Source organism: Amphiura filiformis, chromosome 14 (assembly GCF_039555335.1).
Source record: "Amphiura filiformis chromosome 14, Afil_fr2py, whole genome shotgun sequence".
NCBI lineage: Eukaryota > Metazoa > Echinodermata > Ophiuroidea > Amphilepidida > Amphiuridae > Amphiura > Amphiura filiformis.
In genome coordinates, this window is record NC_092641.1 from 62,537,715 (window position 1) to 62,560,568 (window position 22,854).

Consider the following 22,854-nt stretch of genomic DNA (forward strand, 5'->3'; position numbering starts at 1 on the left):
AGGACCAACGCAATATAAAATGGTCAAATTTTGAGTTCAAAGCGCACGGCCAATTTTCAAAGCGCATTCTAGCGACTATCATATCTGTTCAACACGTATTTCCAAGTTTATGAGACCAAATCTGGTTTGTTGAGAAAAAAATCATGACGGGAGATATTCATCATTTTCTAACCCGGTATCAGAAGATTTTCGTCTGATATCAAAATCGTGCATAGCAATTCACGTGTATCGATCCCGTGTATTCATTTTAGTGTCCCTTCTGCACCAAATAATTATTAGCCATGCGGTGTCGGTGTGCACTTTGAACTGGATTTCTGGCTAGGAACTGCATAGCCCTAGAACTCTGGCCATAGTATCCGTTTTTACTTCTACTAGGGCCAGAGGCACTTACATTGAAAAATTTGTTGGAGATGCTTGAACGATCCAGTACAAAAAATGACAGCAATTCAATGCTTGATCGAGGTCACTAATTAACATGATAAAACCCACTTGAGAACACACAATCGCTGGTCATTTCTAAAGATGAATTTATACTCAATCGCTTTTGGAGAAACCTGAATCGCACGCATGGTCAGTGTACTAAATCGCCGTCGTATTTGCCTGCTGAGCATGCGCATGATTCGCTGTTTTTCAAAAGCGACACGTAGGCCTATATTGACACCCTCTGTCGGTCAACGTTCTCTAAAATTGCACACATAACTTGTGTAGTTAGCGACAATGATTCAGTCTGGGTATAAACACAGCTTTACACAATGACTAATTTCCATAGGCACAAAAGACCGTGTTCATGTACCGTTACTCAGCCAAACATGGCAGAGTAGGTCCCGGATCTTCTGTACATGTTCCTATCTCCTCAACGTTATACCTTTCCAACAAGGAAAGAGATACGAAAGGCGAACGTCTAGAACTGCACCAACTTGCCATCCGAATTCGGCAGACATTACATCTTGTAGTGACTACCTGGATTTTTGTGTACAGCGTTATATTTAGTTGTGAATCAATTTGACATGAAAGGAGACAACAATGAAATATTGACACATTATTGATTTAAGTCATCATGTTGCTCATCAAGGTTGTTCTGCTTTTGGGGCTCCTAGGCCCATGCATGACTGATCATCCCACTACCACTGTGTTGGATAGTGCCTGGAAACCGTCTACAGTGTTGAGTATCAGTTATTTAAAATCCAGAATTCTGTATTACCCAAATAGTTATGCTACATTTAATTACCAGTTACTTAGAGCTGGTGATATTAGCACCAACCCTGGTCCACCAAGTGATACTCATGTAGTACAATCACCTCTAGAGCCACCAAGTGATACTCATGTAGCACAATCACCTCATAAACACACTGTTAAGTACACTCGTCAATCTCTTCTTGAACTTGGGGGCTGTTGCAAAAAATCCCAACTTCCTCCTGATGTCTGGTCCCATGTTGTGGATCTTGGAATCAACAGCAATCCCATTACTCACAGAGGCACCCGAGCTGGTTTACATATAAAGCGCCATTATTTGAGCAATCTGACACTTGATGTTGCTCAACCATCACTGGACCACTGCTCTTTTCTCCCAAACAACACACAGGATAACACCCATGATAACAACATTGGATCTTCTCTTCAAAGAGATAGCAATCTCATGAAGATCAGCTTATGGAACTCTCAATCTATATGTAATAAAACTGATATTCTTTGCGACCTTGTTTTGGAGGGTGATCAAGACATTGTGTTTCTGTTGAAACTTGGTTATTCCACAATAATGATGTTATCATAGGTGAACTCACTCCACCTGAATATTCATTTATGAATTTTCCTCGTGCATGTCGTGGTACCCGCGGTGGTGGAATCGGTATCCTTCACAAATCTCACCTCAAGCTGGAAAATAGATCATTTCAAGAAACTAAGACTTTTGAGTATGCCCTTATATCCAACTCCATGAATCAATCAGGCAGTGGTGGTGGCAGGGTGGAAGTGCGGCTGACTCAGACTTGGGCTGTATTAGCTTAATGCGCCACCCTTAAACAACTTTAGCCACCATCTTAACATATTTAATTCCTGTTTTTAACTATATATGCAACTTTGGTTGATTTTCGTAGTGGATTTCTATGTAAGTTTTATCATTGTTTTCTTGCCATTTTGCATCAACAAAAAGGTAGAGAATTCTGCAGCCTGGCAGGGCTTACTGTGTAACCATCATAGGCCCATGCTTCAGTAATTATTGACTTATATTGATTTCTACACTTGAGAATCCTTGGATATTCAACATAATGATTTTCTACCACTTGACTATTTGGTTGCTTTTGTACACTGCTGATCACCATCAATTCAGCAATGTTATTGAACCAGCCAGTTTACTTTCCTCATCATACAGATCTAAGTCTACATATTCACAACCAATTTCATACTACAGCAATTCAGTTTCTACATTTCAAGTTAATTTATTAGAATGTGGTGATATCCATCCTCACCCTGGTCCAACCAGTCACAATTCTACTGAAACCACTGATATCAAAGAAGTTATTAAATTGAAAGGGCTAAAGATCTTGTCTTTGAATATTAACTCTTTGTTTGCAAAGATAGATGATTTAAAATTAATGATTCAAGAATGCAAACCTGATATCATAGCTCTTATGGAGACCAAAATTAATTACACAATATGTTCATCTGAATTATTAATCATGGGTTACGATTTCCATCGAAGGGACAGAACACGCGATGGCGGGGGTGTTGCAGTTTACATAAACAGCCAGCTTCCATACACCATGCTTGAACCCGATTTACCACCATCATCCGAGACTCTGTTTATAAAGCTTTCATTACCAAATACAAGACCGATTTTAATTGGAGTGATCTACCGTTCGCAAATTGAAACAGATTTTTGTGAGACTTTTAGTTCAATATTACATGAATTATTAGAACCATTGAACAAGGGAAGAAATCCATGTGAAATTATATGTGTAGGGGACTTTAATTATGATCAGTTTGAAACCAATAATGCTAATTGAAGAGAATTTGAAAAAACAATGAGTAATTTTAGGATGCAGCAAATTATAACAAAAGCTACTCGTGTCACAAGTAATAGCTCAACTTGTATTGACCATGTTTGGACAAATAGACCACACATGTATATTAACAATGGGGTGATCAGTTGTGCGTACAGTGATCATAGATTTATTTATACCAGCAGAAAAGGCATAAGAACAAAACGGGATCCAACAATCATTGAAGCCCGCTCTTTTCGTCAGTTTGACGAGAACTCATTTGTCGATGATCTTTCCAATATTAATTGGGATGAAGTTTACAGTGCCAGCTCACCTGATCATGGATGGGATTTGTTCTTAAAGCTTTTTTTGCCATTTTGTGATAAACATGTACCAACAAAAAAGATCAAAGTCTCAAATCAACAGCCTAGGTGGATCACTGATGAATATCTTGATTTGCGACGTCAGAGCCAAAAGTCCCGTGAAATTGCAGAAAAGACCAAATTAGATGCAGACTGGGACAAATCTAAACTATTGCGAAATAGAGTCAATAACTTGCGCAATAAGTTAAAGGCCAAAGACCTCCACCAGCAAATCAATGAAAACAAAAGTGATCCTCGTAGATTGTGGCAGACTTTGAAATCTGTTTTACCTGGCAAAAGTCATAGTGATATTACATCTTTGAAAAGTGAAAATGGCATAGTAAATGACAGGCTTGTGATTGCAAACACTTTAAATAATTTTTTCTCCACTGTAGGAGAAAATCTCGCCAAAAAGTTTGGTTCATCAAATGATTTTCAAAAATCTGATACATGTTCTAGTAATTTCAAATTTGTCAAAATTACAAATGATCAGGTTTTTAAATCTCTTCAAACTTTAGATGACAGGAAGGCGACTGGTTTAGATGGTGTGAGTAGTCGTCTGTTAAAAGCAGGGGCTGGTCCCCTAACACCTGCTTTGACCCACTTGTTTAACTTTAGTCTTTCTATGGGACAGGTTCCCCAACCTTGGAAAACGAGTAGAGTTACTCCTCTTTTTAAAGAGGGTTCTAGATCTGAGGTAAATAACTACCGCCCAATATCCGTCCTTCCTGTTGTCATGAAGATTTTTGAGAGACTGATCCATAATCAACTTTATTCATACTTGAGTGAAAACAACCTTCTTTCTACAAACCAATCTGGCTTCAGACCAAAACATTCCACACTCACCACCTTAGTTGAGGTTTCTGACTACATCCTTACAAACATGGATGCCGGTCATCTTGTTGGAGGCATTTTTATTGATCTCAAGAAGGCCTTCGACACAGAGAGCCATTCTATTCTGCTTCACAAACTCAAATCTTTTGGAATTGCAGGTCTGGAGCTGGATTGGTTTAGTTCATATTTGTATGATAGGAAGCAAGCCACTAAAGTTGGAAATGTTGTTTCTGAATTTGAAATAGTCCAGTATGGGGTGCCTCAAGGATCAATACTTGGCCCTCTCCTTTTCACAATGTATATAAATGATCTCCCCCTTGTTGTTTCTAAGGAAACAAAAATCAACCTTTATGCTGATGACACTGCCATATTTTTCGCTTCCAAAGATGTTCATAACATTAATGATCATCTCAATTCTGACCTTTCTCAGATTGCATTGTGGATGGAAAGAAATAAACTCACTCTTAATGCAAAAAAGACCAAAGCCATGCTCTTTTGCTCAAGTCGTAATATTAGTAAATCTGATGATCTTAGTTTATTTTTGAATAATGATGTCTTGGAAACTGTAAATAAATGTAAATACTTAGGCCTCACTCTGGATCAAAAAATGTGCTGGGAGCCTCACATAAATCAAATTTTTTGTAATGTTTCAAAATATATTGGACTTCTATATAGAATTAGAGAGTGGCTATCAGCTGACAATTTAAATACAATTTACAAAGCTCTTGTGCTTCCCAGACTCAGTTATTGTGACATTGTATGGGGTAACTGCAATTATACTCTCCAGAACAGGATAGAACGTCTTCAGAATCGGGCTGGGAGAGCTATACTCAGGGTCCCTGTTCGCACACCTTCTTCATTTATTAGGGACAGGCTTGGCTGGAAGCTCCTAAGTGATCGTAGACATGATAACTTATGTATCACTGTCTTTAAATGCCTAGCCGGGCTTGTTCCTGAAGGCCTAAATGATGTTTTTACTCTTATTAGAGACAATCATGGCCATAATACAAGAGGTAGCTCTCACGGTAATATAGCTCTCAATTTTAAACCCAGAACTGAAGCTGGAAGACGTTCTTTCCTGTTCAGGGGGGCCAAAGCATGGAATAATCTGAAATCTGATCTGAAATATCCAATACCAACCAATACTTCCATTTTCAAAAACAGGTATTTAAGTGTGTAATAATATTTGCAATATTTAATAGTGTAATATGACCATTTGTGTAATTAAGTAGCAAACCTTTTTAAAAAAATTTGTGAACATGGCCTTAGGCTTGTATTTGGCCAATGTTGCAATCAAAATTTTAGTTTTCAAATGTGTATATATAATTGAAATGCTGATAAAATTTCTTACTGTATCAATTTTAGTGTGTTAAAAATCTTCGATTGTTTTATAATTTGAGAAATATGTTTATTTAATTCAAATACTAAATTTTCTTGTTATGTAAAGTCTATTGTGTCACAAATCTGAAACCGTGTAAATTATTTAGTTTCCAAAACATGTCTTTTATGCTGTAAGTATAATGGAAATCTGAAATCTTAAATTTCTTTCTTGAAAAAATTATGAATTCTGAATTCTATATTTGATAAAAACAATTTGTTGTTAAATTTGATGCGCTGTGTTGGTTATGTATTTTATAATTATGTATTTTATAATATGTAAAATATGGGTTAGTTTCCCCATTTTAAATTTATGATTGTGTATGCTTATACATTGTATATTTATGTATCCTATGTATTTAAATATTTTGTTTCATTATTTTGATGTATTTTAATGTATATTTTTATGTGACCCCTGGGCCTCATGGAAGAACAGAGGATACCTTAAAACATCCACTGAATGAGTAACCCAGGCAAAAGAAGAAATAAAACAAACAAAACAAACAAACAAACTCCCGCACTTTAAATGTTGTGGTTGTCTATTGACCAGATCCTCTGGAGTTAATACATCTCCTTTCCTCAGTGAATTCGAAGAGTTCCTCAGTAACGTGGATCTTCTGTCTGGTAGAACTCTGGTCCTCGGGGACTTCAACATCCATTGTGACCTGCCCTCAAAGCCTGAAGTGAAACAGTTCTGCACCATTCTCTCTTCCATGGGGTATCGTCAGCTTGTTGATGTTCCAACGCATAGACTTCTCCGCACCTTAGATCTGCTTATTGTTAAGGAGGATGAGACATTGGTTAGCGAATGGGATGTAAACCCTACTTACTACTCTGACCATCTCATGATAAATTGTGTTCTTGATGTAACTAGAGTTATGATTTCCAAAACATTTAGAGTCTCACGTAACTTTAAAGCTATTGACCAGCAGATTTTTGCTACTAATCTTGCAGAGAAGATAAACTCTGTTCTTGAGCAAGGTCACACGAACGTTAATGATCTTGTGAAGGGTTATAATAATGCGTGTCTTAATGTTTTGGATACTCATGCTCCTGTAAAGTCTAAGCTTCGGTCTGTTCGGTTCAAACCAAAATGGTATAACGACGATGTGATAAAAGCCCGTCGTGAGAGGAGACGTTATGAAAGACGTTGGAGAACACGGTTGTTTGATGTGATCATTTATTAGTTTGTCAAACAAAACATCAGGTACAACCCAATTTTAGGCTCAAACAGCAAATAGCGATATCATGCTAATGTATACAGATGCTTTTGAGTCATTTTCAACTTTGATTTCCCCTCTTTTACAAAATTATTCACCTATAAAGCATTTTCAAAAGTTTTTTCAGATAAAAAATGTTCTATTTCTGACAAAATTGGTGGCGCTATTTATTTACTGGAAATTACTCTTTCAAGCTTTTAATACAAATAATTCCTTTTATTTTTTGATGAAATATGTTTACAAAATTTCTTTGTTGCTTGTTTCACCTATTCCATCTGCTTTTCACCTATTCCATCAGTATTGATCACCTACCCTTGCAAATTAAGAAATATGATTTAGGATGAATAGCGCCACCTATAGTTTGCATTTAGTTAATAATGAAGCCAATTCTATATACATCAAACAACCGTGAGAAAGACTGGCTTGGATGCCGACTATCAAATCTACATCGATGCTAAGAGTACTGCTGCCGACGTTATTGTGAGGGAAAAATCAAATTTCTACAAAAATAAATTTGCAGACTGTACTTGTAGCTCTAAGGACATATACAAAACAGTAAATGAGCTGCTTAATGTCAGTGGAAATGTGCTCCCGGATAGTGACACATCTGCTGAACTTGCTAATAATTGTTGTGATTATTTTGTTGGTAAGGTAAATAAGATAAGGTGTGAACTTGATTTGTATGATCCATGTAGCAGTAACTCTACCACATCTCATGAGAATCAATCTGTTGTTTCATGTAACCTTTTTGATTTCCAACTTATCACTGAAGACGATCTGTGTAAAATCATTGGGAAGTGTCCAACCAAGAGTTGTCCTCTGGATCCCATGCCCACATGGTTGGTCAAACAACATCTTGACACCCTTGCTCCCATTCTGACTGCCATTGTCAATGTTTCCCTCTCTTCAGGTGTTTTTCCTGCAGAGCTTAGTAAAGCAGTTATAACACCAGTCCTGAAGAAGCCTTCTCTTGATAGGAACCTGTTAAGCAATTATCGACCTGTCTCAAATTTGCGGTTTGTGGGCAAACTTATTGAGAAAGTGGTTTCTACTCAGGTCTCCAATTACATCAATGTCTATCAGTTGTCGGATCCGTACCAGTCAGCCTACAAAGTTTCTCACAGTACCGAGACTGCGCTTACTTGTGTCCAGAATGACATTCTTAGGGCTATCGACAACCAGCGGGCCGTTCTACTTCTGATGCTTGATCTTTCAGCAGCTTTTAATACCGTGGATCACGGTATCCTTCTGGAACGGTTCGCTGGTGATTTCGGTATCAAGGGTAAGGTGCAAAACTGGTTCAAGACCTACCTTGGGGGTAGGACTGGGAGAGTTCATATAGATGGTGTTTTTTCTGACGATAAAAACCTCATTTATGGAGTCCCCCAGGGCTCAGTCATCGGCCCCCAGGCTTTTACGTAATACACCCGCAAAGTTGGTCAAATCATTGAGAGCCATCACCTACTTTACCACATTTATGCTGATGACGTTCAGATTTATACGATCTTTGATCCGAATTGTCACGGTGATGCTGCTTGCGCATTATTTAAGTTGAGTCAGTGTGTTAATGATCTGCAGGCTTGGATGCTTAGAAATAGATTGAAACTCAATCAATCTAAGACTGAGTTTTATTTATTGCTTCATCTGCTCACCACTATAAGACCCTGCAATATCTCACCCTTCATCTTGGTAATCAGGAAATTCCTTCTTCCCCTAGCATCCGTAACCTGGGTGTTATTTTTGATTACTCCATGACAATGGCTGATCACACTACCAATTTGTCTCGTACCATTAACTGGCAGCTGCGAAATCTAAATCGTATCCGTAAATACTTAGATACCGACACTTGTCATAACATTGTCCGCACTCTCATTTTATCCAAACTGGACTATTGTAACTTACTCTTCAATGGTATAGATAATAAAAATTCCTTTAAAAAGGAACAGGCCGAACAAATGAGGAAGTGTCAAGATAAAGGTGTAGTTATTTTATTGTTTGAACTGTTTCTATAATTCGCATCGATCATAATGAGTATGTTTTTACGTACCTCAAATGACAAGGACTACGGTACTTAGCCTATGATCTTGCAATGAGACTGTACTCAGTGTATGGACAGTGTAGCCTATTTGTCTAATCATTTTGGCTATTTAATTCTGACCATTGTGATTAAAGGAGGCTTTCAGATTGGTGAGCTATTGTGTACCAAGTGATAAGACCGGGCACGTATAATAAAAAAAACACTGGATAATTCATGACAGCCTATTTACTGGCAAAAGGAGGGCCAAATAAATCTTAGTTGATTCTTGAACACAATTTAAGCAGGAACCTTCAGGCAAAATTTGAATACATATTATCCTGTAACGTTTACTTAGCCTAACAGTCAATGAACGTTCATTGTTAGCATAATAAGTAGCTTCTCCTATGTTTATGAAATAAAGTGTTTACAAACGAATAACATCTGTTATACATATATACATCTACTTGCTAATACACTGAAAGTCTAATAGAAATGAAGGATAATGAACAATTACAGAACATGTATTGTTGATTAATGTAGCTATGGGTATACAATGTTTACCAAATAAGAGCGTTAATGTTTTGTACATGAAGTTAACGTCTTTGCTACATAGCTAGTTGTTAATACATCGAAAATGTGACTAGAGATTTACAATTTGATGACATTCAAAATAATTTAGCATTGAAGAATTTCAACAAATTACAGAACTTTCATTTGTTGACATACTAGCAATATTGATAACAATGTTGAAAATCATGTTCATAAGCGTAACATCCTCTATACATCTATTTATTAATGTTCATACACGTATAACAATTTGTTACATCTATGTCTTAATGGGGTTGGTACAATTGGTGACCCTACTTCTCATACCCGACTTTTCATACCCCACTTGACCCGACTTTTTGTGTTACATTAAATCTGTTTAAATATTTCAATGAATACTAAATAAAGTGTAAATGTAGTCTATACCGATTTGACATGGCTAAATCAGTGTGATTAGTGAAAATCATATTTTCAAAAATATTGTTTATAAACCTCTTTTTAAAAGCTCTCGCATTAAGATGGTATTTGAGGCATTTTGGAAGTGCTCTATGCATGTTAAAAAGAATATGAATATTATGGCTACACTCTTAAAAAGATCTAATTATTTTTGAATAGAAACTTTTGACATGAGGAGCTATTCGGGTGGGGATATAACAGATTTCCCTGCAAAATGAACATATTTCTCTTCAAAATGAATCGGATATTCTCATCAAAATGACGAGAAAAGAATCAAATTTGATTAAAAAAATGAATAGGTTCTTGTCAATTATTATTAAAGTTTAAGCTAACATAATTTGCACTTGAATGAAAACATCCATTAGTTCATTCTGTTGAATGCCAAAAGTGAGTCTCCCCCATATTTCTACTTTTCATGTTGCTCCGGTTATTCGTTAACGAAATTATTTATACCTAAAAATAATTTCATGCTGACATCTACAAAATTTATTTATCAGTTGAACAAGTTCACCCTCTGCATAAAATTCTTTTCTTTTGAACATGTTAAATGCCAATAATGTACCTCCCCATGCATTGTATTTCTACTTTTTATGTCACTCTGATTATTAAAACTAGTACTTTATTTTCCGTCTTTTAAGTTAGAGATGTGGCGATCATACTATTAACTCAAAATCAAAATGAAAATAAAATCTTCTGAAAGTAATAAAATATCTATATTATAAAGAGTATACTATTAATGAAAAATTTAGGCCTAAAACGAATTAGATATATAACAAATGAAACTCAAATAATTTATTTTCAAATTACATATCTTAAAATCTTCTGAAAGACAAACGGTATTGTCTCAGCCATTTATTAATTTCTAGAATATGCCGCAAATACCACCTTAAGATCTATGCATGACGACATCACAAACTTTTTTTTATTGTCAATGCAGGCAGTAGGCCTATTTAATTATTTTACTGCTAGCAACATTTTGCATTTATTGAACATTGACTTCAACGTATACAACTGTATACCACCATACCAGGTTCAACCAAGTTAGCAGATAAAGGGCAACCAGTTATTGACTTTTCTCCTGGTAATTGGTCAATAAGCAAACACTCATGGTCTGAGCAAATAAGTCCGGGCGATTTGTATTGCACAGGGCTCAGTGCTAAAGTAAATATATTTTCTCTTTATCGCCTGCCTACGTTTCCCCATTTAAGGGATGGGGTATGAACGTTTGGACAGTATTTATTGTGGGACATTAGAGCACATCAGACATGTTGAATTGCATTCTGAATACGAAGAATGTCCTTTTGATATAAAATAATTTTGATTTTTGAAATTCGCAAATGATGATTTTTTACTTAAAGTGTATGTAGGTGGGATGAAAAAGCCGACGATCAATTGAAAATTTTGACCTTTCGTATTGAAGATATGGATCTTTTTCCCAAAACACAAAAAAATTAGGTCATTTTGGGGAAAAAATCCATATTTTCAATATGAAAGGTCAAAATTTTTCAATTGATCGGCTTTTCCTCCCAGCTACATACACTTTAAGAACATGTCATTAGATTTATAAAATTTTAATAATTTGTCATAAAATTTGTAGGCCTATTACATCGTGATTTTCAAAAAATGAAAATTATTTGATATCAGAAAGACATTCTTCGTATTAGGAATGCAATTCCATACGTCTGATGTGCTCTCATGTCCCACAAAAAATACTATCGAAACGCCCATTCCAGATCCCTTAAGTACTCTCTTTAATTTACTCAAGGTTGTGTTTGTATAAATGATTCAGTTATATAAACACAGCCTCGTGAAAAGGTCATGTTGACATAAATTAATTGACCGTGTGGTATCATTAACAGATTCTATACGCTATAGCAGAACAATAAGCACATACAGGCAAGTATTTTGCCAGTATCAATAAAACTATAATGAGTCTATTAATGTAGCCCAACTGTACGTGCAATCTGGCAATACCGCTAAATCTTAAAGAAATGAAAAATATCTGTTGCAATTTTCGGATTTGCATAAAAGTAATTCTAGTTCATCCAAGTTGTAAAACAATTATTTCTTTTAATACAAACACATTCCTTGGTAAGACAACTTTATAGCACTGTTTGAATATCAACATGAAGTAGTAATGACAAATCTAAATGTACACTATCGCCTCTGTAGTTTCCTGATTACATAGACAGCACTATTATTTCATTTTTATTCTGCAACGCTGTGAGGAAATAAGTATGCCAAAACCCATCGCAATAAGGACGAAAATCGCTTCGCGATTTTCGCCCAAAAAACACCTAAACCGTCTTCAAGTCCTCCAAAATAAGTCTGCCCGTCTTATCTTCAGGCAACCGAGTCGCAGTCATGCCTCTCCTCTTCTCCAATCTCTCCACTGGTTGCCTGTTGCCCAAAGAATACAGTTCAAGAGTCTTCTCCAGGCATTCAAAGCATTTCACACCCAATCACCTGATTACGTCTCTTCTTATTTTCAACCTCGGACCCACAAAACATCTTATGCGCTTCGATCTGACGCTGCTGTCACATTTGAAGTGCCTCGTTCCAAGAAACAAGCTGGCGATCGCGCCTTTTCAACAGTGGGGCCGCGCCTTTGGAACGAGTTGCCCACCACTGTCCGAGGTCAAGAAAATATTACCACATTCAAGAATCTCCTTAAAACCCACCTCTTTCCCACTCATTAGCTCTTTTTCCTTTCTTGTCTTTCTCTCTTTTAGCGCTTTGCCTACTTTTGTAAAAGGCGCTTTATAAATCACATTGTTTATGTTTATGTTTATCAATATTTTCCTGCCATTTTTCTTTGTCCACGAAAAGCCTTTTGCGGATTGAGTTTCAGCAAGTTGTTTCTGATCAATATTGCCACCGTCCATTTCTGGAAAGAAAATTGCAATTGTTTCAAATGATTATTTGAAATTGTCTGCTCGGCACGCTAATCATGTTAATGATTGTAACACATGATTTAGCCAAATGAAACTCGCGTATATGGATTTCTCACATTTCTTTCGTTCATGATCATATGCCAATTGTGCTGCCTGTATCACCGTGGGGTCGATTGATTTACTAATCTGCTGTACTATATACTTTACTGTATTTAAATAACCCTATCAAAAGGACTCATGAAATAATGTGGGCATTCTTTTGTGTTATGTTTATATCGATGGTCCATTGCACATCGATGTTTCAATCACGCACATATCGTCAATAAACCGTTTTGGATCAATGACGGCACGTTTTAATTAAAAGCAAACAAATTCAATATATTACTGGACGCCTGGTAATTAGGTCACAGGTGCGTATTTCGCTGGCCGCAGTATCGAATCGCGCGCGTAAAAGTAATCATGCAAAGCGTAAACGCACGCATACATGGAGGAGTTGTTAGCACTCTTGCAGCGCAAATGCAAAACTGCATTGACGTCGGTGTACCCAACTTGAGGTGACGTAAAGAATAGATAGAGTCGTACCGTGTCTACCATATCAGATTTGAATGAAGTATCAGGCGTCGGATGACATGATCGAGCCGGCAACTTGTGAAACCGCCTGGCCGTATGGCATTTTCCAATATAGTCGGTTAGTTTTGTGGGGTTCATTATCGAACCCCAACGGTTTTAGCTTGTATTTATATTATTTATCAACATAGGCCTATTTGTTTGTGATATTTCAAGCGTTTTAAACTTTCAAAATAATCCCATTCAATGACACACGGTTGACGATGAAAATTTACTGAATTTAGAGAATGCAATGCGGCCACCACCTGTGAAGTATCATGATTTCAATTACCGTATATGGCCATGCGCTTGTATCAATATTGATTAACTCCCTTACATTTATATATTGCAGGAAAAGCCTTACTCTGATAAGAAAATAATATAAAATAAGATGCAGTAACACAGAAATGTTTGCGACATTATACCCCTGTACCACTATCAGTTGATGTTTTTGCCTCCTTCACATTAGTGGAGCATTAGAATCTTGCATCTTGTTTAATTTCCTTTAGAAAACAGTATACTTCTATCATGCTGGTGGTATGGAAAAATATGATCATTTGAAGGTGAATGAGTGTCGCGAACTTCACAAATCAGTTATGTGACGAAAAGTGGTCATATATACACTCAGGACGCTACTGACCACTCTATATTGTTTTGGAAGGCGATCAACACATGTCGAACATAATGAATGAACACATATTTTTGCTTTAGAATTAATTTTCACGGTCAAATAAAATACAATAATTGTATTTTGTTGTCAGATAAAACCATAGTGCTTCCATAGTAGAAGTTAGAGAGGATTGAGTAGAAATGGTAAATTCCAAGTTTTGACAAAGCTACCTATTTTGAACATCTGTAAAATTACTAACCGTTCAGCACAAAGTTATTTGGAAAATGTTATGCAGTATTATGTGTTGTGTCCTGTTCTTACTTCTACTAAATAGTCGATATATATCGTTTATTTGTGATGTTACCAATAGACTTCGGTTGTATATATAAATGCGCTTTTATAAATGCGCACATGACCAGATGGCCAGCGGGGACATCTAGCCTATTAGTTTGAGAGGGTTATTATACCGAACAGGGCTAAAGTTATAGTTTCCTCAATTTACGTTATAATTAGAGTTAAAATTAGGGTCAGAGTTATGTTCATTGGCGGCGCTACGGGGGGGATACTTATCTTGACTCCCAAATAAATAAATCCATGACCCCTTCCTTCCGAAGAAAATGACAGCCCCTTAAGTTCCCTACGTGCAAACATTATAAAATAACATCATCGGCAGCTACCCAGTTCTGACCTTAATGCCAGTAAGAATCACATTTCGTCATCAATATGGCCAATTGCCACGCCCATTTAGCACGGAAATAATGAAATATAACTTTTAAATCAGCTATATCTAGCTTTTCCGTCATAAATTTTTTTTTCCGTAATGGAAAATCCAAATAAAGAGTTTATGTTTCGGGTCAAATTATTTTGCCCTTTGCAATCAATGCCACTATTTTGCAAAACCAATTTTCCTTGTAACCTGTCATTTTCGCCTATACTTTTGCGTGTGGAATTTGTGCACATCCGGGTACCTTACATCGTTGAACACGGTATGGCGACTTGTAGATGTCACGTGCGCATTTATAAATGCGCATTTATATATATACCCGAAGTCCACTGGTTACGAAGCAATCCTTGTATGGAATAAAGGATTTGCTACGCTTGAGTGACCTTAAACTATTCTTTCTTTGGCGGCAATTTTGAAGCCAATTATTGCGGTGTGTGTGTTTTTCATTTGAAAGTATAAAGAAGGTTCGTCCTTAGTGTCACAGCACGTATGTTTTTCAACCTAAATATCTGATCAATGTCATATTGAAATGTTTCACTCAGAGGATGATTTAAGCACTTCCCACCACGCCACTGTGTTGACTTGCGGTTAGCACAGCTGTGTGAGTGAACATGACACGACTGCTCGCACACTGCATTGGCGGCCATGGTTAAATTTGAATTTGGACTGGTATATTTACAATAAAAACGCATTCACAATGCTGGTCGATTTCACATTTTATGTTACCTACAGATGGTGTGAATTATCCTTCATGCATACATCACTTTAGATCTGAAATCGACCAACTAATAATGACACACGCACAATTCTTAAACAACGTCTTTTGCACAGAATTCAATGGGATTTGAAAAGTAAAGTGGCAGTTGAAACTCTGGTGATAATACGTTTGCAGTGCATGATGGGGCTTCCTTAAATCATCCTCTGTGTTTCACTTAATCCCATATCAAGAATTATTCAGCATTGTAAGCTCTACATATGTGCCAAATTTGGTGTACTTCCTATAAAAGATTGTAGGAGTTCACCAATATATTGCACAGTGCGGCTGGACGATGGTGATATACATGTAGGATCCATGTGTTATGATGCCTTTGCACTGTCAATTACACACGTGCAGTTTTCGTCCATTTTCAGTAATAGCAATGTCACGCAAAAACGAATCAAGCTATTTCCATGAAAATCACAGAATAAATAGGAGATATGTGTGGCATTGTATTGCACTTGTTAAGATTAGATACACTGTTGACTATATGTTTTTGATATTTCGTTCAAACACGGTATCAATCATTCTGGGACACCTTGTACTTTACAAAAATCCTGGTGTTAAAGTTAGGCATGTAATGATATTGTGTATTTTTCGCAAGGCTTGAAATTGCCCCGCAGCATTTTGTGGTCAACTAATATAGTTGGCTAATGAAAGACTTTTCCCAACTCTATAAGGCACATCGTACGTGTCAATTTACAAGTAAGATATGTATATTATAGGGGCAAGGACTAGAACTACTGCACCGGAAATTTTATTTCAGCACAGACAACAGCTGTGGAGTTACATTCAAAAATGAGGGAAAACTAATATTTGATCAATAAATCAATAACTGCTTGCCCTGAGTTGCTGAATGTTCAGTGCAGTAGTTGTAGTCCTTGCCCCTATAATATACATATCTTACCAGTCACCAATGCGCTATCATTTTTGAGAAAAAAATGCAAAAATGGGCACAGAATTGGCCAGGGGTGTAGTACCCCCTTAAGTCCACAAACTCATGTATCTGATTTCCCTGTGCGATATTCAGTTGGATGAAATATTACAAAGCAAATACATAGTAACAATACTGTGTGGGCTTTGTTTCCGAAATGAGAACAATGGTCTGCATATTGTTATGCAGCATTGTTATGGTAAATAATAGTACAACTCATTGTTGCTAATGTCAAACTTGTCACACAAGTAAATGAGAGCATGATATAAAGTGTCCGCTTCATTTCCTTACGTCATAGCCTGCTGCCTTGAAAATTAATTTCACGGGGAAAGAACACGTACGAGACCGAATTTACCCACACAATTTCTCTTTTTCAGGAGAAATACGCATAAAAAAATTGCAAAGAGTTTGCCATATCAAAACGATGCACTTGTCTCATTTCAAATAATAGCTAGGAATAAATACCAGACTCATCTCAAGTGGAGGTCAATTCAAATCATCCCTAAGTCACATGGTTAAAGAGGAAGCCCCGCCAGAGCATTTCTTCTGGGGTGAACCAAACCTGCCTGGTTATCAAATTAATCAGTGACAAGGTTATCTCTAAATTTGATAGATGCTAATTAATGTTTTAATGTTATTAATTTTAATGTTATTACATCAATTAGCATCAGAAGAACTGCTCTGGCGGGGCTTCCTCTTTAAGGATTGTTCTCTGTATTCCTTAACCATGTGACTTGGGATGATTTGAAGTGACCTCCACTTGTGTTGAGTCTGACATTTAGCAGCCGACAAGTGCATCGTTTTGATATGGATGTACACATAATTATTTGCAAAAGCATCGGATGTACGTTTCCAGAGCCAATATCTTGAGTTCGAATTCCAACTCCGACATATTTTTTCAGGTGATTTATTTAGCGCGTGATATAGGATTTCATTCTTTTCTAGATGCTGTTTCTGTCATAAGCAATGTCCCTCTGGATTCAAAAGTTAGTAAATTACTCACCGCAATGACAGCCTTGCGTTCGATATACACACTCTCAACTATAGAGATCTTCAATACCTGAGATCTTCAATACGCCCGAAGAACGACCGTTTTAATGTATCCACTAATATCCATAACATATCCCACGACCGAATTATTCTATTATACTAATATACTGGTTTATATGGGCACCTCAGTCACCTCCCATGTATCTTTTTATCTGTGATTGGTTAGTATTTGGGGGTAAAATGTCACGGTCACACGAATTTCCTACTGTGGAACCCACTGAGAACATGTGGGCCCCGGGCTCTGGCCATATCTCCACATAACGTTTACTCTCATGCTACGGAGCCACTTGTTGTAATACTAAGATGGGGGTTGTTGCCGCACCCCTAGTTGTTTTTTATATTAAACGGCGTATTCCGTTACATTTGATACTATGCATGTTAATACATTAACCCTAATTAAGGTTATCAACTATTTTAAACTGTTGCGCTTTGGTAAATCGCATCATCTTGCGAATGGTAGTGAGTTTTGGCAACAATTCCATTGATCATTTCATAGGGAGTGTGTAGAAGAATTCAAATATCATAGATATACTTTTGTAGGTACTGGTTCTTGAGTTATGATGTTAAGAGGCCGGGCTGAAACAACAACACTTTTGTAAAACGTACATAACTCATTAACAATAAATCAAGCAAGTTATGAAAGTAGGCCTATGTGATTCGTAGAACGAACTTTTGCAAAATATCAAAGTGATATTTTCAATAAGATATTGATTTAGATAAGGAGTATCGATTTATTTTGTTGCTTCGATCAATAAAACCTACCCTACCCTTAAAACCAAACATACAATATCATACATACATTGATTGAAATATTTAAGGGAAATTGATCTGAATAACAATAAGAATTGATTTGAGAAACATCTTTCGCTGACAAATCTAGTAATCTACTGCATAATTATTGCTTACTATGCGTATTATATCAAACAGATGATGAAACAGAACAAAACACTTACTTTCAATTAGGTGTACGTCCGGACACAGAAATGCTGTGGTGTTACGTTTGTCCGCTTATAGTGCAGTGGCTTATGATTTAGAGATCATGACTATTCGATATTTTTATTTGCACAAGAGAAAGTTGGAATTGAAATAAGAAATGCAAACACTTTCCTTTCAATATTTGCGGTTTAATATTTGACATTGACTACATATTGCTTCCTGTAAACCACGATCCCTGACGATTTAGGCATATTATGTTAGCTTTATGTCTCTACCAGTAAAGTACATTGAATATAACACGCTAGTAGCACGCTTGCATTATAGGTTTAATACCGGGGCTAAATTATGTGGCATATTTACTTTAATGAATTTTTTCACTGTAAAGTTGATACACTCTTATTTTGAAAGCTCAGATTGCGCTGTTTAAAAAATGAAGTTTAAGATTTGAAAAATGAGGAAACTCAAATCTGTAAATAATTTGCAAATGTGAGAAAATACAAAAAAAATGTTCCTGAAATATCCGAAATGTGGGTTGGCATTCATTTGCACAGGAGTTTTATTTTTCCCAATTTGTTCACAATCTGGGTCGGTTGGGCCCGTAGAACAGGGTTTTCTTTTTTCGTCGCCTAAATCATAGTTATACGCGAATGCTTTTTGGGTTGTCTGCACGGCTGTATGCAACAGACATTTTCATTAACAAAGAGTGTTGCATCAGGAGGGTGAGAGTTCATAGGGACAATGTCGGGAAATACCTCACGCCAATGTTCGACCTAGGCTACATCATTTTTAACTCATGCGTGTTCGTCAATACAGCTTTAGTCTCCTCCACCTTCGCAACACGGTATGTGGAGTGACTGGAATCACACTGACAGCGGAGGAGAATATACTAGCTGGTCAGACAGTTTAATTCTATCAAGCATACATGTATAATAGCTGAGCAATCACCGTCATTTCATCGATTTACTACAGAATATATATATTGTATACTCAAAATATAATTTAAAAATTGTAAACCTGTTAAGCGCGCTTCAGACTCCATATTGTACGTACAATATTGTATGTACAATACTTTTCGTGACGTCAAAAAGTATTACACGTGCAATAAATAGTATGTACCGGGAAAATATATATTGTGCTACTTTCTAAGAGTGGTAAATTTAGTGAGTGTTCGTGCACGGAATGATGAACATCTTTTCATGTCTTTTTGTATTCAACTGTACTTAATATTAAAAGGCCTATTAATACTAACGATATTAATAATATTAAAATTGTAATAATAATATAAATGGCACATTCAGTTCTTATTTATTTATTTATAGATTTATTTATTTAGGCCTATTTGTTTATTTATTTATTTGTTTATTTATTTATTTATTGATTGATTGATTGATTGATTACTGATTGATTAATTGATTTAGCGATTCATTTATACTGACATTTAGTCATATATTGATTTAGTCAGTTTCTTAAGTATTATTTGTAGGCCTATGTATTTATTATGGTTTTGATTTGATTGATACTGATATTTTCATTGTTTTTTAAAGTTTTGGCATATATACATTATAACACGTTGTGTTATGAATTTGCAACAGCTTTTTACATGTTGATATCGTTGAGGCATGTTATGATGGTGTATGTTATAGACCTACTTATGATCATCCCAATACATCCATAAACGTGTTAATGTGAAACGAGATTACTTGAAATATATATTTCAGAGTTGAAAGAGTTTCAAATATACGAACATAATTCTGAAATATGTCTCTCTGATTGGTTGATGGTCAAGAGGATACGGCATCCTCAAAGCCTCTTGCTGTAATTCTCTAATCGATATCTATTATAGGACCGATCTTCTGAAATCCATACAACCGTGTCAAATGAAATAGTCTCGAATCATAATTTGTGCACGATACAACGTTGATACGTCAGATTTCGGAATTTTATTAAAAATAGGCATAAATCACATTGAACAGGTTGAATGCTGGCAAAAGTAGATAAAATAACTATGGGTCGAATTTACATTAATCAGTGTCCTGGGGCCAGGATAACATTTAGGACTCCTTCGAATTCTAAAACAATACTTCGCCAAATGTCCTTGCTTTCATTTTCTCATTTAATTTGTTTTAATTTTAATTAATTTCTTTATCCACTGGCTCTCTGGTAAATCCGGTATTGCCAAATATTTCTTGTCCATTACCCGTGTTAATCTATTTATTTATTAAAATGAACCATCTATTAAATTCCTATAATACAATGTATAGGCCTCGTGTATTTGATAACAAATTTGTTTTTATTTTTGATTGGAATTTGGGTTCCACTTCCATTACACGATTTCATAATAAGATATGTTTGGGCATGGCGGAATTAGTATATGATTAAAATAGACATACTCTTAGGCCCCCTTTTTAATGTTTGTAGGCCTACATTATTGATATCAATATTTATGTACAAAATGCAAAAGAATGTATATATATTTGATTGTTTTGTAAACATTAAATTTGATGTTTACTCATAATTATGTCTGGAAAGTCAGGGAAAAACTAAGGAGTATCGGTATTTAGTTTCCTGGGAAAGTGGATCAGATGAGCAGTGAGTAAAAACATTTGCCCTAAATCTTTATTTGATTTTTATTGTTTTATGAATTTATTAGGCTACTGGTAAAGTGCAGAAAGAACCTCCAAACGCACTCTAGGATTTTTCATCAGCAGCAGTAGAAATTTCTCTTGCATAGATTTTCTGGTGACCTCGCTTGGATTTAGCAAACAATGAACCGTCAGGGTTATAGCGCGTTATTTAATCTGATTCAACTCGTCGTGGCACGTATATTTATTGCACGTGTAATACTTTTTGACGTCACGAAAAGTATTGTACATACAATATTGTACGTACAATACGGAGTCTGAAGCTAGCCTTAAAGGTGGGTAACCCTATCGGTTTAGGATATGGATTCTCTTCAAACTTACATACAATGTCAAATATTGTCCCCTTTCTCCATCTATGTGAGAAAACGGGAACAATTTCAGCACAAATGTGAATAATTAGCATATTAGCAAGCCAATACACTGGTATGCGTGAATTGCATTCTGGTCAGGCATCCCGAAACAACGGCCGAGCGCATGTCCCGGTGGAAACAGGAAGTGTTCGCCTTGACACTGAAAACCGGCTCGCCACTGTACACTTTTATACCCTCTATTCATACTGATTAATCTTAAAAAACATTACATATCACTGCGCTCATTATCATTCTTGACAAGATAGCCCATGCTGTATTTACTTCGCTTAATTATTTCTTTATTTTTAGCTATATGATGCACATTTTCACATATTTATGATTTTTTTTTGTTTTATTTTTTAACTAATTTTTTTAATGGGGGGAGGTGCTCTCGTAATTTTTTTCATATTCCTCGTATCATGCTTGACAATATAGGTCATGTTTCCTTATTTATTTCGCCTCTTATGTATTTCTTTATTTTTGTTTTTTGTTTTATATCATTATAGCGCCATCTATAGTTTGACATTAGGGGGCCTATTTGATGTATTTTTGCGGACGAATTGGTACTGGGGTGAAGTCTTCCGAATCTATTCTGATTTCATTCTATGACTACCCAAAACTCCCGTGTCGTGTAAAATGCGAACAACTGGTAGCCTGTAAAAACCGCTGTGTTTCATGATTTCTCCGGAAATGCATCGACTTGGAGCGTCAAATTTCAGGATAGTAATGAGAAAAATAGTATCTATTATGTGATACCAAAACCTCATCAACAATGAAAAAATCGGGGGATGATGCTGTCGATCGGGTTACGGACCTTTAAGCTATATATTTGTGTACTAAAGTATATCGACACGTGAATAAAATCATGTAGAAACAAAATGGCCGCTAATCCGCCTATTTTCTAGAGCTAGGCTACGTCACGTGATTTCAGTCACCTATCCTGACTATTCATTTATCCCTGGTTGCATTGTCTTTCTAGGGACGAACCATTTGATTCTGGGGGGGTATGGGAGCTTGGGTCTGGCGAGGTTTTGTTCGCCTCTTTTGCCTCCAATATACACAGTACCTGTCGGTGATATCGCCCGTAAACACAAAGTGTCCTACCATGTCTACGCTGATGACACCCAACTCTGCGTCTCCTGTAATCCTAAGATACCTGGTGAATTAGATAATGCTATTGCAAAACTTCAAAACTGTATATATGAAATCAAAACTTGGATGATCCAAAGCGAATTACAACTCAACAATGATAAAACTGAATTTTTCATTGCATCGTCTCCTCATAACACACGCTTTACCAACAATGTTTCGCTCAAAATGGGAGATTCAACCATCTTGCCATCAGAGTCAGTTCGTAATCTTGGTTCATTTTTTGATACAAATATGTCTATGACAACGCACATCACTAATTTATGCAAAACAACTACATTTCATCAACGTAATTTAACTAGAATACGGAAATATATTGATAAATGTATTTTCTTACGGAGCTATCAGCTGTTGAACAAAAGTTGTTCAGCGATTGTATAACAATATCGCATTGATCGATTGGTTATTCAGG

At 36.2% G+C, this 22,854-nt stretch overlaps 1 protein-coding gene across 1 annotated transcript; it reads left to right on the top strand.

Annotated features, from left to right (window-relative positions):
* Positions 1-4,223: 4,223 nt before the first annotated feature.
* LOC140169559 (uncharacterized) lies at positions 4,224-8,193 on the top strand. The gene is made up of 3 exons (XM_072192822.1): positions 4,224-4,423; positions 6,102-6,723; positions 7,423-8,193. The coding sequence occupies exons 1-3, from the start codon at positions 4,224-4,226 to the stop codon at positions 8,191-8,193; spliced, it is 1,593 nt and encodes a 530-aa protein (XP_072048923.1).
* Positions 8,194-22,854: the final 14,661 nt, after the last annotated feature.

Coding starts and splice junctions, on each gene's coding strand:
- LOC140169559 (XM_072192822.1), top strand. CDS start 4,224: ATGGATGCCGGTCATCTTGTTGGAGGCATTTTTATTGATCTCAAGAAG. Junction 4,424..6,101: donor TCTGAATTTGAAATAGTCCA/GTATGGGGTGCC, acceptor TCTATTGACCAG/ATCCTCTGGAGTTAATACAT. Junction 6,724..7,422: donor GGAGAACACGGTTGTTTGAT/GTGATCATTTAT, acceptor TTTGTTGGTAAG/GTAAATAAGATAAGGTGTGA.